We start from the raw sequence: 16,528 nt of genomic DNA on the forward strand, positions 1-16,528 counted from the left end.
GGATTATAAACTACCTTAGCCATTAAGTGTTACATGTTTCTCTACAGAGAGTATGGCCTAATATTTTTATGGCATCTGTATGCATTATTGATCTGCATCTGTTCTAATTCTTTAAAAATAACTATTAAGGGAAATGGAAGAAAAAGAAAAGAAAGCAATATGGAATGCCATGTGGTTGGGTGAAACAAATAGAGTGGTTTTAAGTTCACTGCACTCTGTTTATCTTCTGTTAAAAGACTAGCAGGCTTATTACTGCAGACTTTTCCCCGAAAAGGGAGGCTGAATTACAAAGGAGGGAAGCATATAATAAAAGCCTTTTATGCAGCATAGAAGGAGTAAAAGCAGCTTTAGTTCTGGAGGTGGTGAATGGAGAACACCATTCTCTCTGGCAGAGCACTTTCTTGTGCCTGGCTGGGTGAGCTCTGTCCAGTCCATGTCAGCAAATATGCATGGCCATCCAGAGCCTCCTGGCCCCAGACCAGAGCTGAGCTAAATCGGTCAAGGATGGGAATTGCAAGTAAGACTTCTGTTGCCTACAAAGTTAATTTGATGTGTGGAAACTTTACGTGAGTGGAAGGGACAAAAAAAAAATTGCCAGTAATTTCTCTCTTCCACATGTCCACATTGAGCCCACCTATCTTGGTTGCTAGCTCTTTATCAATGGGAAGAGCCCATCAGTGGGAAGTGATACTGGGTGTGATTCCTTTGGTGAAGAGCCCTTTATGCCCTATTTGGAATCTCCTCTGTCGAGATAAGTGTAGGACATGAATCTCTTCAGAGGAGGCAGTTGCTTAAGAAGGGGTGTTTATTAAGAAGCTACTACGGTTGTGTACATTGACTTATCTCTCATCTGATGCTTCAAAACAGCCCTGTGTCAGACCCATTTCACAGGGAACAGGACCTCAGGGCTTAACAAAGTCTAGATTCAAACATGGGTCTTCTGACCATAAGTGCTCTTTTTGAAGCAGGTAAACTTAAGGAAGTTAACTGACTCTTTCCACAAAAGTCTTGGTTTTGTTCTTAATTCTTAATGTTATCACATGAATTTTACACAGCAGATTATCATACTTATTATATTTTTTGAATCGTTTGTCATCTATGGTTTTATATTTAAAAAACTGTAAGTTAAATACCAAATCATTCTTATGTCAGAAAAACTCACATGTGTGTGTGCATATGCGTGCATAGATATTCCGACATAATGAATTCAAGGATAAGAGTAAGAGATTTGTGAAGGTGGGCCAATGTTTTAATGATCTTTTCCTTTGCAGTTCTCACTTTTTAAGAAAAGCATAATACTGAACATTTTGTGGTTTTAATCAGTGTCTCTTGAGGATGGAATTAGAATCTCTTTGAGTTTATAAGTAAAACTTTATAGAAGGGAAAACTTTTTGTTGATTGTCTTCTAGGTACTGAGGTAGAAAGAAAAATATATGATGGTCCCCCTTGTGAGTAAAACCACTTTAATGAGGAACACAGGCAAATTGACAAATAACTGTGATAAACTGTGCTGTTGCAAGTGAATGCCGAGAGTTCAGGGGTGGGATGGGAAAAGGACAAAAAGACCAGGTTCCTACTCAATTCTTTGTGACAAATGCTTATTAGCTCTTAATGCTTGGCTTATATGTGACTTTTTTTTTCCAGTGTCAGCAGAATTATCTGCTGCTTTGTAGTAAAACATCTGTATATTTTCTTGCACTGTGTCACATTTTCTCAACCCAAGTTCATTATTATTGACATATTTTGTAGGACACAATAAATTGTATAGGTTGGATTAAAATGTAAAAACTTGTTTTGTGTTTTGTTCTAACATCAAGGTAAGTGGAGAGTATGGAAGGGGTGCTACACTCTGTTGTTTTTCTGCCTCGTTTCTAAATGGCTTTATCAACAGTATGTTAAAAGTAAGAATGCCTGTCAGCTGAAGTCAGCAGCCCTCCCAAATCTGTTTCTTTTGGGAAATGGAAAAATAGAAGACTATATATTTTGGAATCAACCAAATAAAATGTTTTACTTTGTGAAAGCAATCACCATATTCAAATGTTAGTCATGCTTCTACCATTGAAGGGCATTCTTTTATGACTCATTCAGGATCTTTGTCATAATTGTTTGGGGTTTTTTCCTATATGGGGAGCAAAGCCTCACTGAGCTTTTAATGGAATAGCTTTCACATTTCTCAGGGTGGCGGGGGTGTATGTGGAGTGTGCATAAAAGAAGGAAATCTGTGTAATAGAAGAATGTCTGCCTTTAAACAGTAAGTATTTATGTTTAATATTATGCCCTGAGATAGAGTTTTGAAATGAATAAATGTTTAAGTGGCTGATTAGAAGTCGTTTGGGTGAACCGCTCTAACAGTGCATCAGGCTATTCTGTCAGCTTGCCAGGAACAATGAATGAAAAGGGAATGAGACACTTTCCAAGACTTATGTTTCAAGAAGCAAGATATATGATACTGTTTGCATCCTGGCTTTGTTTTCTATTGTTAAAATTTCTTCCTCTTGTATAGATTTCCGAGGTGAAGGTCCCAAAGTATTTTATTTAAAAAAAAATCAATAAAGAAGCTACTTTAAAGAGAAAGATATGCATCCATTATGCTAACTGTTCATGCATAATACATCCACATACATGGAGTTTCTTTAGAACAGAGGGACAAGTGGTTGTGCCAGAGAAAAAGTAATTACTTAGCAGTTTGAAAGTGAAAATGAGTCTCTTATTAACAGCAATCTATCCAGAAACAAAGAGCAAGGATCTCTGTTCTGATGACATGTGTTTCCATCTAACACACAATACCTAGAATTTGGAGAATGCTATCAGACAGCTTTAGGGGACAGCTACTACTTTATCGCCTGTGAAAATTGGAGGGAAAGAACTTTGAATTGGAAGAAAGAACACCACCAAAGAGAAAGAGTGAAAGGAATTCCATCCTAGTGGGAATGATTTAATTTATTGTGTTCTTTAAGGATAAGCACAGTTGAGTTCTAGCCAAACTTACATAGCTGGAACAATAGAATTGTCGATTATTATTAAAAACGACTTGATGGTCCTCTCACTGCATCACCAGAGATTCTAAAAGGTAAATATGCACTATTTTGATGTGATGCATGTTTAAATTTTTAAATATTGTAACTGGACACAAAAGGAATGAACTTCAGGAAAAATAAGTAAAAATGGTGTAGGGCTGAGGCTTCTTTGGACAAATAGCCTCTGCTGTTTGTTCCTGTAGTATAGTATTTCTCGCATTACAGTGAGTGTTCTTATAAATTGCTTTTTTCACTGTTGCTCTTTCTTGGTAGATCATAAGTTTTGTGAGAGCACATTGTCTATGATGTTCCCCAGGCTTAACACAGTGCCTGACCTGTGTAGGTGCTGTATAAATAATTTGTTCAATGCTCAGAGGAAGAGGCCTTCAGTGAGTACAATAGATACCTGCTTATTCCGCCAACTGCAGGGTACTTACCTCTGTGTAGACTGTGTGTTTTGTTGATGTGTGTATGCAGTGCATATGTACACTTCTTGGGCCCCAAACTGGCCTTACTAGAGGCTGGCATTCTTCCACTGCATTTGTGCACCACAAAAGTAAAAATGAGTGTTTATGTTAGCCGAAGTTAGACATAATTCAGAATATTGGTGTTTTTCCTGTATAAAATACACACAGCAAAATATAAAGATCTCTTGGTGTCTACATCAGTTACCTGTATGTCTTCTGAGCCCTGTTAAACAGGCATTTTTATATAAATAGTAGATGATATTCGAGGGAGAAAGAGTGGAGCAGCCCCGTTTGGGGGTGTTGGGGATGACGCTGATTCACACTGGAAAGGCTTTCCTCTGCAAATCAGTCCTCCACTGCTTTGAAATGCCGGCTTAGTTTCAGAAGTCAGGGATCTATCTGGAGGAGGCTCAAGGAAGAGAGCTGGATAATAACCAGGGTTTCTGAGAATAAGAGTACGACTTCTCATACTCAAAACCAGCAAGACCAACCTCTGTTCAATTCACTGCTTCCTCAGGAGCCAAAATAGAGACCCTAGGATAGATGTAGCGCTGTGCAGCTTGCTTGAGCAAGGCAGCAGTCTGCCTCTGGGCGCTACCGCAGCCTGAGCTACAGAGAATTGTTGGGCATCGTAATTAAGTGATGTGGGCCCAAGAACATCTGTTGCTATTGCAAAGTCTTTGCGAGTAATTCTCACACAAAAAGAAGCTTTTTCTACAAATGGTGCAGCTGCATGAGCTGGGTAGAGGAAGGGGTAGGCTGGGTGAGGGGCTTCCATGGGACATAAAAATGTTCTTCCAAAAAGGCCCAGGAGCCTTGCTCACTCTTCTCTGTTGGTAGAATGAGAGAAGGGTTATAAGATTAGTTTTGGGGTTCACCTAAAATGATTAAATAAGTGGATGTTTGGATTTCTGCTTAGTAAACGGGTGCATCCTTCCCATTTCTTTCAGCTCTGGTTCTGAATACGTAAGCTGCATTTGCAGCTTGTGTGGGTCCTCCTCCCCCTTCCCCCTTTCAGTATCCATTGCAGATGGTAAATTCTGTGGCTGCCAGTTCTGTCATAATGTGGTTGCAGAAAATAGAAAGCAAAGCAATATGAAGACCCCTGATAGAACACAGCTGGGGTTGGAAGACAGCTTTCGAACCTGCCAGTGATGACTATGAGGTTAAGTGTGCACACGTGGAGCTGGGCTATAGAGACTTGCTACTCATGTTGGAATAAGATTGTGATGTTGAGACCTGTTATTAACCAAAGCCTGTCTACCTTGGCCTTATGAGCACAGAGCAGGGGCATAGAGTTGCTTTTGGGGGACTGGTATGACCCAACCTACAATTCTCATGTGTCATTAATGACCAGTAAGTAAATGGTAGCTGTGTTGGTGGCCTGTGTGTGATGTCAGTTGGTGGCCTTTTCCAGATCTGAGTAGAGTACCACCCTGTTTAATGCTCTTGCTGTGCGAAGCCTCAGTGAAAACTGTCTGTTTAATACGAGCAGGAATTAAATTAGCCTCTGATTCCTTCAGGTGGAACTTTGAGAGGTATATAGAAGAATCCAAGCACATTAAATCAGGAGCAACACTCAAAAACACCAACTCTTAGATAAAGTTTTTCACAGGGCATCTCACACCTTCCAAAATGCCAGATTAAGAAACATGAAATTAATTTGAAAGTAAAACACAGATATATTTCATTTGGGAATTATAGCTCAGGTGTTTGTCTAGTCAGAAGTTGTTTCTTCTTGGGGTTTATCCTGTGCATTGTGGACGGTGGGGTGGGCAGAGGGGCAGAGTGGTGCGAACGAAACCACAAGCAGAAGCCACATTCCAGAAAACAAGAGGACTGTTCCTGAATCAGCTGGCTAGCAGTCTCACAAAGTCAGGTGCTGAACTGTCCGGTGTGGATCTCAGAAAGCTTATTTGAGAATGCAGAACTCTAGTGTTTAGAATTTGAAACACCAAAAAACAGTAAGTGCAGTTTACCTGTTAAGTTAAAACTATATTAGACAGATTTTTTTTTTTTCCCCTAGAGCTTAGGTGAAAAAATGTGCCTTCTCCTTGAGGAGCTGGTCCAGGCCCCGCCTGTCTTGTGCAGGGTCTAGGCCAGGATTTAGTAAACAGCTATACTGACTTAGCACTGTACTTGTTTCAGGTACTCTTGCAAGAATGGATTTGCCCAAATGAACAGGATAGGGTTTTTTTTCTAAATTTCTGTTCTTGAAAGATTAAAGGGGAAAACAGTTGTTTGCTTCATAACTTTTTTATTTTAAAAATATCTTAAAGCACAGAGAGGGGCAGAGAATAATATAACAAATACATGCCACGTAGAACTAACTGTTATTGTTTTGAAATATAAAATAAAAAAAGAATGCTGCATATAAAATTGGAGATCCCCTGTGTAATCCAATCCAGTCCCTTCCCCTCCCTATCTTTTAAGGGACAACTACTGTCATAAATTCTGTGTGTATCCTTCTATTTTGTGTTTTTTATGTATGTCATATGTATCATGAAATATGCATATATGGTACAAATATATAAAGGTTTCTGTGTGCTTAAGGTATTGTTTGATACATATTCTGTAAATGCTTTTACTCAACATCATGAGGTTTTTACATGTTGGTACAGCTTTGGTTCATTCATTTTCACTGCTCTGCAGTGTATTATATGAATATACCATGATAGTAGTTATTATAAGGGCTGAACCGGTTTGTGCAGATCATCTTATGCACACTGCTAGAGATTCTAGTGATAGAATCTAAGGTAGAATTGCTGAGTCATAGGGTCTGTGCATTTTCCATTTTGATAGTTTATTTCCAAAGTAGTGAAGCCAGTCGGCACTTTACCAGCAGTATGTGAGAATTTCCATCCCCTGATTATCAGGCTGTTTTAGTTTTTGCCAGTCTATTAGATGAGAATATATCATTATTTTAATTTGGGTTTTCCAAAATCAGTGGCATTATAATATTTTAGCCATTGAAATTTGAAATGAAAAATATCAAAAGGCATGAAATCTCTATATTTATTGGATATGGTAGGATTAAAATTAGAGTGGTCCTGTTATTACAGTTTTATGGTGTTCCCACCAAATTAAAATTCCATGTGTCACTGATAACTAAAATCATTTTTTAATGTTTTAGATGCTTCTGATGAAAATCTTTCCAAAATGTGTTATACTTCCCTGTTTTATGAAATTCAGGGTAAATTGGATTCAGCTTTTATGATGGACATTAGGTTTTTAAAAATTCATTAATCCTTTCAGGGCCTATTAAAATATTAGATACTTGTTTCTATGTCAGATGCCTTAAAAAGTCCTCATGCTTTAATAGTTATATTTGCTTTTTATGGTCTTACTTAGGTCTTTTCACTGACTCCTCCCACCTTCTAAAATTAAAATCAGTTTATGTAAATGATACATGTGTATTGTAGAATATTTTATCTTTTTCCCTTTTAATTTGTTGACTTCTCTTCCATAATTCTAGGGATCCGAGGATGTTTTTTCCTCTTGAATGAGAGAGTGCATGGGGTGTGGGGCGGCAGAGTGTCTGCACGTGGAAGTCCCTACCAGTTGTGCACAGCATTCTGGGTAGTTGAAGCTCTCTCCAGTTTCAGGGACTTTGACTTGCAGATGAGTGGTGTGTTCACTGTATTAGCAAAGTACCTACTTAAAAACAGGCACAAAGACTCTCTTAAAGAATGGATAATTTTAATTGAGGAAGTTAAGTTGGTCTGTTACTGAGGAGTTTACAAGTAGTAAGGTGATTCATTATATTAGAAGGTCCCAGAAAATTGGCCAGATATAAATGGTACAAATACCATGCTCGCTGAGTGGTACAAATTCCACATGACCATTAATGGTTTCAATTTTTAAATTTTTGTTTCATTTTCATAAAATTGCTGTTGTTTATATGTTTGTTCTTTCTTGCCTTTTCAAACAAATGATACAAATTTAATATTTCTGTGTTTTCTCCTTCAGTGTGACAAAATTACACAAGAAAGAGATGAAGCTGTTAAAAAACTGGAGGAGCTTCAGAAAAGTATGTAAGCATTTCTGTGGAATTACTGCAACACACATTACTGTGTTTGGGGATTGTGTGGATAGACATGTACCCTATGTTTAGTTGCTGATATATTGGGTGTCCAAGAAAGCAGGAATTGTCTTCCCAGTTACCAAAAAAATGCACTAGCATGGAATTAGCAGCATTGTTTTATAAAAGTGTGTTACTGTAAAGACAGTTCAGACTTGTTATTAAAAAAGTTTACTATTCAGAACATTTGAAGGAGAACAAACACTATTTGTTATCTTGACTCTTTGAGAAAAGCCAGTGTTAGTATTTTATAGTTTTCCTTTCCTGGTCTTTTATCTGTGTAATGTAGGTACCTACAAAAAAAGTACTGTCATAATTTGCATTTAGTTTTCTAGCCTGCTTTTTTTTAGCAAACAGTATACTATGGTCATCTTGGCAGGTCAGTAGAGATGTATATCAGTTTTAATTGTTGCCTATAAACATATTATATGGAAGTACCATAATTTATGTAAACATTTCTTCAGTGATAGATTATTTCTGGTTTTTACCTATTAGAAATAATGCTATGGTAAGTATTCTTATACATACATCTTTACAGAGGTCTAATTAGTTCCTAGGTTAATTCATAGAAAAGGAATTCTAGGTTCACAGAAGTTACACGTTTAAGATTTTGAAATGGCCTTCTCACCAAGGAAAGTCATATTCCGACAAAAGCTGAAATAATCTCAATTTTTGCTATGTTACTGTTTTATGTGATGTAATCTGTTGCTACTTTTATCTGGTAAAATAGAACATATTTGGTTACACTCAGAAAGATCAGAAGGAAATAAGTCATGGGAACAGGGGCAGACCTTAGCAGGCAAAGTGACCCTTTTGGAAGCAGGATATTTCTCCACCATTCTGCAGATGCCATGTTAGTCAGGCTGTTTGATTATATCATAAAGTATTGACTTGGTAACTACATAACAACCCATTTTATTCTTGTTGAAGGTAAAACAGCCATAAAAATGCAGCATTAGAGTTAAATTTCAGGAGCCAGTTTTTTTTTTTCCCCAAGTATCTGGCTGCAACAGAGAAAATCTAAAAGGAATTTAATGATATTACTATCTTTGGAGGCCAGTATGCTATGACAGAAATAGCTTTTACTTGTGAACATATAAATTGCAATTGCATAGGATTTTCTCCTTCCCTAAGCAGGATTAGTGGAATGTTCTTACGTTGTGCTGACACTGAGTCATGTCTGAATTAGTTACATCATTGACTTGTTACCAGTTAATGTACTTGAATTAATTATTCATAGTGGATTGTTACTGTGCCCACAGGGAATAGTTCAAGTTTCTATTGTTAGATTTATCATAAAATATTTTGGTCCAGGTAGGTAGAAGGGATTTTGTCTTTTGCATTAGCAGAAGTGGAAGCAACTTACCTGCAAATCCGCCTTCCTTTAGAGTACTGGGTAAACTTCACTTTCATCTACTGTGTCTTTTTTCTTTTCTTTGTCTCTTCCTCTAAATACCTTTTGATAGTTTTAACAATGTACATTTTTCCTTAAGAGGAATTCAGAGCCTGAGTCAGTTGAAAAGTTACCACAGCAATCTTTATTGTTGTATTCATTTACTTTCTATCTTTAGTAAGTCTGCTTAATTAAAGTTTAGATGGCAGGAGAACAGAGTGCTAACTTCACTTAGTTTCGAAAGAATAGAAAATGGGGACCAAGAAAACTTTAAAAACTTGTCTTTGAGATAAATGGTTCACAACTTTTGAACAGAGGACAGGACTTCAGGTTTGAAAGGGGAAAAGGCAGTTATCACCAGTGAAAAGCACCATTTGGTTAAAAACATGCAGCCCTGAGTAATTTCTGCATTGGTAAAATGGGGCTAAATCACCCTGCCTCAGGCTATTTGAGGATTAAATGAGATCACCCATGTGAAAGGGGATGAACCCTGTGTCTGGCATTGTAGTAAATGTTCAATAAAGATTAGTCGCTGCTACCACAGTCTGTGCCATCCAGTGCTTGACTGCCCTTCAATTATTGAGTTCATATCCTTTACCTTTTGTGGGTTAGTTTCTGGACGCCAGTCTCCACCTTTGGATGGCTCTGGGGGAAGTATTTTTTGGTGCTAAATGGTAAATCCTCCCTGTAATGTTTACCTGCTTGGCCTAGTTCTCGAAGTTTAAGAAGAGCAGCTGATCGAGGCTTGGGAGAAGCATCGTTAGGCCATGGAGTTCTCCTGGCTTAGCATGCTTTTCCCAGCTGGTTTTGCCACATGCCCATGCCATTCGTGGCCCTCTACCAGCAATTCCTGAGCCTTTCTGCTGTTTCTCTGTGCAGGAAGCACCACTACACAGCAGATCATGTTCCCTAGAAAGACATGCCTGTGAAAGTAGAAGCACATAGAGGCCTTTTCATGTCTTCCAGGCCACAACATGAGCCTGAATGGTCTGTTTTTAGGGCACACCTGCATACCTGCCAGATTTCATGGCTATTTTCATACTGCATGAAAACCTTTCTGCGTAGTCTGACGTTGCAGAAGGACTTAAGGTATGTTTACCACATACACTTTCGAGACAACCTGCCTCTATGTACTGCTGGGTGGAGAGGAGTTTTTCTCAGGAAGCAATACCACTTTTAAATATGATGCATTAGAAAGGAACATAGAAAATTGAGTCACCTGGAAATAGGTTTGGTTGGGCTTTGCCAGTGAGAACAATGTCATTTGGGATGTTACTTTACTTCTCTAGGTTTCAGTGTTCTCAAAGATAAAACTGCTGTGATAATAGCTATATCATATGATTTCTGAGAGAATACATTTAAAGGGTTTATTAGCACAGGCTGGACACACAGTTGGCCCATTAGATGGATGGTGGTGTTTCCTAAGCAATTCTGTACTACACAGAACATTCTCGAAAAAGGGTGCTCCCAGATGAACTTAGGCCTGATACATTTTTCCAGTCATTGAAGCACACACAAACATGAGTACCTACTTGTGCATAGCATTTTGCTAGGTGCAAGAGAACCTACACCCCTACTACTGCCCCGCCCCTCCAAACCAGTTACTCAACAATGTGTTGTATTCTGATAGCAAGTATCTAAGCGTGTTTTGGGGTTACAGAGATGAGAGACAGACTAATTCTGCTAAACTGATAGAAGCAATAGGTTACACTTGTAGGTTATACTTCTGGGTTCTCAGAGTCACTAATACAACCCTTTTATTGTGGCAAATTTCACGTTTATACAAAAGTGAGAGAATAGCATAATGAATCCCCATGTACTGTCACACAGCTTTACTAGTTATCAACTCACGGGCAATCTCCATTTATCTGTATATCCATTCACCTAATCTCACTGACTTCAGGTTGTTTTGAAAATAATGCTAGTCATCATATTTTATCTATAAAATATTTTAGTATGTATTTCTAAAATACTAGGTTTCTTTTTTTTTAAATGTAACTGCAGTAATTGGGTCACTGTATTTAAAGTTCATCTTTAAAAAATTTTTTAAACCTTTATGTCATCCAAATTATAGGTGCTTTGAGTGTAGTGATCTCAGATTTGGGAATTTTGAGACAAGCCCAAACTCAAGACCATAAGGCAAATCACAAAATGAATTTTAAAACATTTTTCCTTTGAAAAGTGCAAATACATATTCATGTATTAAAAAAAAATTCTGTTTTGTGTCATGTACCTAACTTTTGGTTTTGGAAATGGAGGCATGCTTTTTAAAGATGTAAATGCCCTTTGAAATATGTTCCCTTTTGAGTCTACAAAGTTGTTTAGTTGGTTTCTATGCTGCCAATTTATTATTGAGATAATTATTTCAACTAAAACTTGAAGCATGATTTTGAATTTCTACTTAGAAGAAGAAATGAAATCTCTACCTGATGGAGTATACCATATCAGAATTGGAGAAAATGTGGGCTAGTGCTACCTAGCTAAGTTTATCAAGTTAAATTACAGGACAGCTTTTTACAAAATGTTTAGAGAATGTGTTTTTTTTTTTTTTCCCCTAGGCCTAAAACTTAACTACTGTGGAATGATTTTCCCGACTCTTCCATACAAGAGAATGTTGTTGAATAAAAAGTAAAATTCCCATGAAATATGCAGAGTGTTTATGTTTTTGTTATGATAGTGGAAATACCAGAATTGTGGCAGAAGATGTCAAGTAGTTAAGGCTAAAAATTCAAAGTAATATTTGATGTTGTAAAAAATTGTATAGGTTTCTTTTCTCTTTCCTTCACATTTTTGAAGAACCCACCTTGTAAACATAGTGATAAAATGCCAGGAATATTAGGATTTTAAGGAAATAATAGAGCCTATTATTTAAACTACAATATAAAAGGCAATTATATTGATGAAGAGCTACATGGGCTTTGTGTGTGTGAATAAACTTGGCCTGTGTTCAGCTTCTATTTGTTCTTCTGGCATAAACACATATTGTGTGTGATTCCAGTTTAATGGGGACCCGTTTGTATGCCAAGCAGCTGCATTTTAGGACCTATTGCGTGATTTCATAGCTCTCTGAAAATTGGTTCTATTCAGAACAAGAGATAGAAGAGGAGAAGGGGGGTTGGTGTGGAGGGTGGGGGGAGCCTCAACACACAATCATTTCTTTTCAATTGGAGCCAGAAAGGTTGATGACAACATGACCATTGTGTTATAATGATAAGACCACTAAGGCATCTGTACCTCTCATCAAGGCTTTCACACAACAGCAGATACAATTTAATTCACTGCTCTGTCAGCAGTGCTGATACCATTATGCCGTCTGTCTCCACAGTTATAATCACTGTCCTCTGAGAAATGCAGTTGAAATGATCTTGAGCAGTCAAAGAAACTCTCAATTAAGGCTGCCACTTCCAATGTGTCAGATTGTGTCTTATGCACTTGGTACAATTTTCACTTCCAATCCTGTTTATTTACAATGTCTACCAGTAATTACGCTTAACGTGTCATTTAGTGAGGGGGGCCCTGCCAAGCCAATTGTTGGGTGCTGCAGTACCATTGAGTGGGAGTTTCTCAAAGTCAATGCCATCAGCAGCTTTTAGGCCCTGATGGGATGTAGTAGTAATGTTGATAATGCAAGTATCGTGCTCATCAAGTCATAATTAGATGCCACTCAAATGTGCCACTTGTAATAACAGTGTTGATTCATGTTTTTCTCGGTGACTGCAACTACTAATTAGTTAAGTGGTTTTTGGTTGGCCTGCATTTGCTGCAGATTATTATTACCCCTGAAAAAATGTCAAGGTTAGAGATGTTTCTGGCCATTTAGTGCTGCTTTATGAATTTGAATATTAACATAATAAGAACTTGGGACAGACTTAGGAAGTAATACATTTTTGTATTTAATTTGAAGAGAAATTCCCCCCCCCAAAGTTTAATCATAATTGCAGGTTAATTAAGCTTAAATGAAGCAAAAGTAATCTCCCTTTGTGTTATGTGAGCCCAGTGCTTTTTGCCTAACTTTGTTGGGTTTCACGTTTGGGTGTCCTTAATTTTTCTGTTTTTAAGCCAAACCAATGTTAGTAAGTATATGTCTCTACAGTTCCATTTGAGATTCTAAGCATTTTCTTAGAACCAGGAATGTGGGTGAAAGGGATTGGCATGTTTCTTATGGATCTTCAAAGTATAATTCAAGTTCTAAATTACTTTGTACCTTTAAATCATAGTTTATGTAAACCAGCCACCCAAAAAAATCTGAAAATTACTATTTTGGAAGCATTGGTATCAAAAATAAAATATCAAATGAACTTTTATTTTTCTTCATCCTGACAGTCGGCGATGCAAGAAGCATCTACTTTCATCATCATATAGTACATAAATTTCATTAGAATAGTTTTCTACCCTGAAGTTTACTAAATAATAGTAACTACTCTGTCAGTAATGAAGACTGCTATTGCAATACTGACCTTAGCTAAGCTGCCACATTGCTATTCCAGTTATGAGACCAACTTAAGATTTATCTATTTTTGTATTTCTTATTAGATCCATGTGTTATATCCTGCTAGGAAAAGGAAATCGTGTTTGCTACATTTTATTTCTGAGGTGTTCTTTTGTTTAAATGAGTGGACCTTTCTATGGCTATGTATACAGCCACACAGAAAATGGACACTTAAAAAGCCCCAAATGGCTTTCTTAAAATGTGTGTAATAGCAATAAAGGCTCTTCCTTCTTTCTTCCTCCTACATTCAAATATTAGCTAAGATTTAATCAGGGCAGCGTCTTCAAAACTTTCTTTCCAATGTAGCTAAAGGTCTGGCTAGCTAAAGAATTGAAATATTCTTAATCATGGGACAAGAAGTGTGGGCTTCTGGAATAGCTGACTAATTTTTGAATGCTGAGACTTTTTTCCCCCTCATTCCTAGTTTCTCACATGGTTATAGAGGAAGTTAATTTTATGCAGAACCATCTTGAAATAGAGAAGACTTGCCGAGAAAGTGCTGAAGCTTTGGCAACAAAGGTGAGGAATTCTGCCTTTTTAAAATTTCGCCTTGCTTTTCTCAGCAGTAGCTTTTATCTTTTTTTTTGCTTTTCTAGTTCTCTAATCAGTTGTGTACTCTGATGATGAGGAAAGTGTAAGATCTCAGAATCATGGAATATGATTATGTAAATGTCTGTCTTAATGCAAAGCTAATTTTGATGGTAAAAGGAGCATTTGTATGTGTACATTTTGGCATTTGTGCTTTGTGCCTGTGAAAAATGGTCTGTTGATCTGGACTTTCCAAATGGCTGTGCTTTTGGTTAAAATGCTACCCAAGTTTTGAACTAACTTGGTGTGACATAAAAGAGCAATGAGTGTTTGAATCAAATGAAAAAGTCAGCCTCAAGCCCTGCATTTCAGGTGATTATTTGCAAAAGCAAAGTGAGGGCATGCTGGAGGTGACCTCAGTGCCCTACTGATCGCTTCTCGCTGATGGATTTACCAACGGTGTGATTTTCTATACTCTATCTCATCAGAAGTACATTATTATTAAAGACTGTTCTTATCTCTGTCTTACATATTTTGCACTGGGTAAAATGTATCTGAGCCACTTCATCAGAAAATGAATTACAGCAATTGTCAACTAAATTTCATTAGTAATGCTGGCTGTGTTTCTTTCTTCTTTCCCCTATCAACTGCCTCTATTTCTTTGGATGTGACTGAAATTCTACAGATCAATCAATCACTCAGTCTCTGCATCTATCTGTTTAATTTGTTTGCATTAGCAGTGTGCTTGCTAGAGATGATGTTGCTTAATTGTTTGTGTAATGACACTACATGAGAATTTATAAGATTTGCAGTCAGAATCTAACTATAAGAACATAAATATGTGTCTGGAACTTCTCTTCTGTTATTTGAAGAACACATAGCAGTACAGGCAATTGCTTTAACAACAGTGATAACGTGGCTGCTGTCACAGCATTTCTCTGCTGCACATCATTGGAGTTCTCTGGTTCATAGTAATGTGTGAATTCTCTTCTTATTTCCTTTATTTATTCTTTTGGAACAAGTAGGAGAAAGCTGTACTTGGAGTATACTATACTCTGAATCTTGTAGTGGCTAAGGGCAGTCTCTGTTTTCTCTAATTAGCAAGTATTCCTGTTGCAGTAGTGAGAACACCCACAGTGAGAACACCGCCTACCTCTCAGGACTGGCAGAGGTAATGGAGATGCATGGTTTGGGAGGCAGTACATACAGGTGTTAGTCCTGGTTCTGTCATTTTGGGCATACATGACTTCGGGCAAGTTTGTTCTGTTCCCTGGACTGCTATTGTTTCATCTTAAATGTCAGGATGGGCTAGAGTTAGGACTGGAGTGAGAATAAGACACACTGTTCAAGACACGCTTTAATCATTGGTTTGTTTATGGCCCCCTTTAAAAATTTATTTTATCCTCCCTCCCACTTTTTTTTTTTAGTTAAACAGGTGATGGAGCAGGAGAATTCATGCCTCTGAGCTACACTTGTCTTGTCCTAAGTGTCAGGGTAGAGCAGGGGTGATGTCTTGAGAATACACCTGACCCACTGGCTCTGGAAGTGTGGTCCAAGCGTGTGTATGCTGAAACAGCTGCCAGACGACTGTTTACATCCCTGGTCACAAATCACTGTGTCACTCATCTCTATGGTCACGATCGTGATTTAGTCTTGGCAATAGGATCCTTAATTTGTACAGTTTGTTCCTTCAGAAGTCTTTTTAGAAATGGACATATGGTTTGTTTCTTAGGATACATTATGAACTCATGGGGCTTGTAGTAAAAAAACAAACCAAAAGCCTTTTCAGTCAGACACTGTAGAAGTGCCCATTGGATGTGGAATGTGTAAGATCCATTTGAAAGTAGGCTCCATTTTCTAAGCAGCAAAGTTTCTGCAAATTAATTCTTATTTTTCTAAATCTTGCCCTCAAATTAATGACAAGTGAAATGTTTCATTTTTATGATGCAATTTGCACAATTTTCTTAAAAGCAAGTGTGGACTTTGCATTGCTGAAATGTGTTTATTAAATTGATAAATATAGTTGAATTTTATTTAAATTGTATGCTCCAGATTTGTTTAACTTGCTTACTTTGTGTCTTTATTCATCAAATTTTGCCCAATGTAAAACTCTTTAAATTTGACTGTAGTAGAAGATTCTGTTACTGTAGTGTTATAAAAGCTTATTTTTGCCTTCTGACTTAGAAAAGTCCCAAAAAACAAGTAGCATGCCGTTAACCTATACATCTTGATGAATAGTAACTGCAATGGAATTACTTAGCCAGAATTTGTGAACCAAGAATTTTCAAAAATATCCAGTTAGTATGGTCATAAGATATTTTTGTATATAAATTGTGTATTTCTTCTTTCAAAATGTGAAAATGATGTTTCCAAGAAGACTTTTGAAATTTTCTGTCTGGCTTTTTTTGAGTTAGTATCCTAGTTATATATAGTAGTGATATTACAGCAAGATAGTAGCTGGTGGATTTTGGTGGCAGGCTTGGTAGACATTAAACTCTTTTGAGGGCAGAGCTGTAAGCTATCAGGTTATTACACATGATTGTGAAGGTGGCC

General features: G+C 37.3%; 1 protein-coding gene across 3 annotated transcripts in view; it reads left to right on the forward strand.

Moving 5' to 3' along the window:
- The window catches only part of SHTN1 (shootin 1), a 98,871-nt gene that overhangs the window by 16,449 nt on the left and 65,894 nt on the right, over positions 1 to 16,528 (forward strand). For 2 of the 3 annotated variants that reach the window (XM_037011093.2, XM_037011091.2), the window contains exons 3-4: positions 7,454 to 7,514; positions 13,872 to 13,966. In XM_037011093.2, the coding sequence (XP_036866988.1) occupies positions 7,454 to 7,514; positions 13,872 to 13,966 (156 nt within the window). The remainder of the gene's footprint in view (positions 1 to 7,453; positions 7,515 to 13,871; positions 13,967 to 16,528) is intronic. The other variant, XM_073240337.1, reaches the window with a different exon arrangement.

The sequence above is a fragment of the Manis javanica genome, chromosome 7 (assembly GCF_040802235.1).
Source record: "Manis javanica isolate MJ-LG chromosome 7, MJ_LKY, whole genome shotgun sequence".
Taxonomy (NCBI): Eukaryota; Metazoa; Chordata; class Mammalia; order Pholidota; family Manidae; genus Manis; species Manis javanica.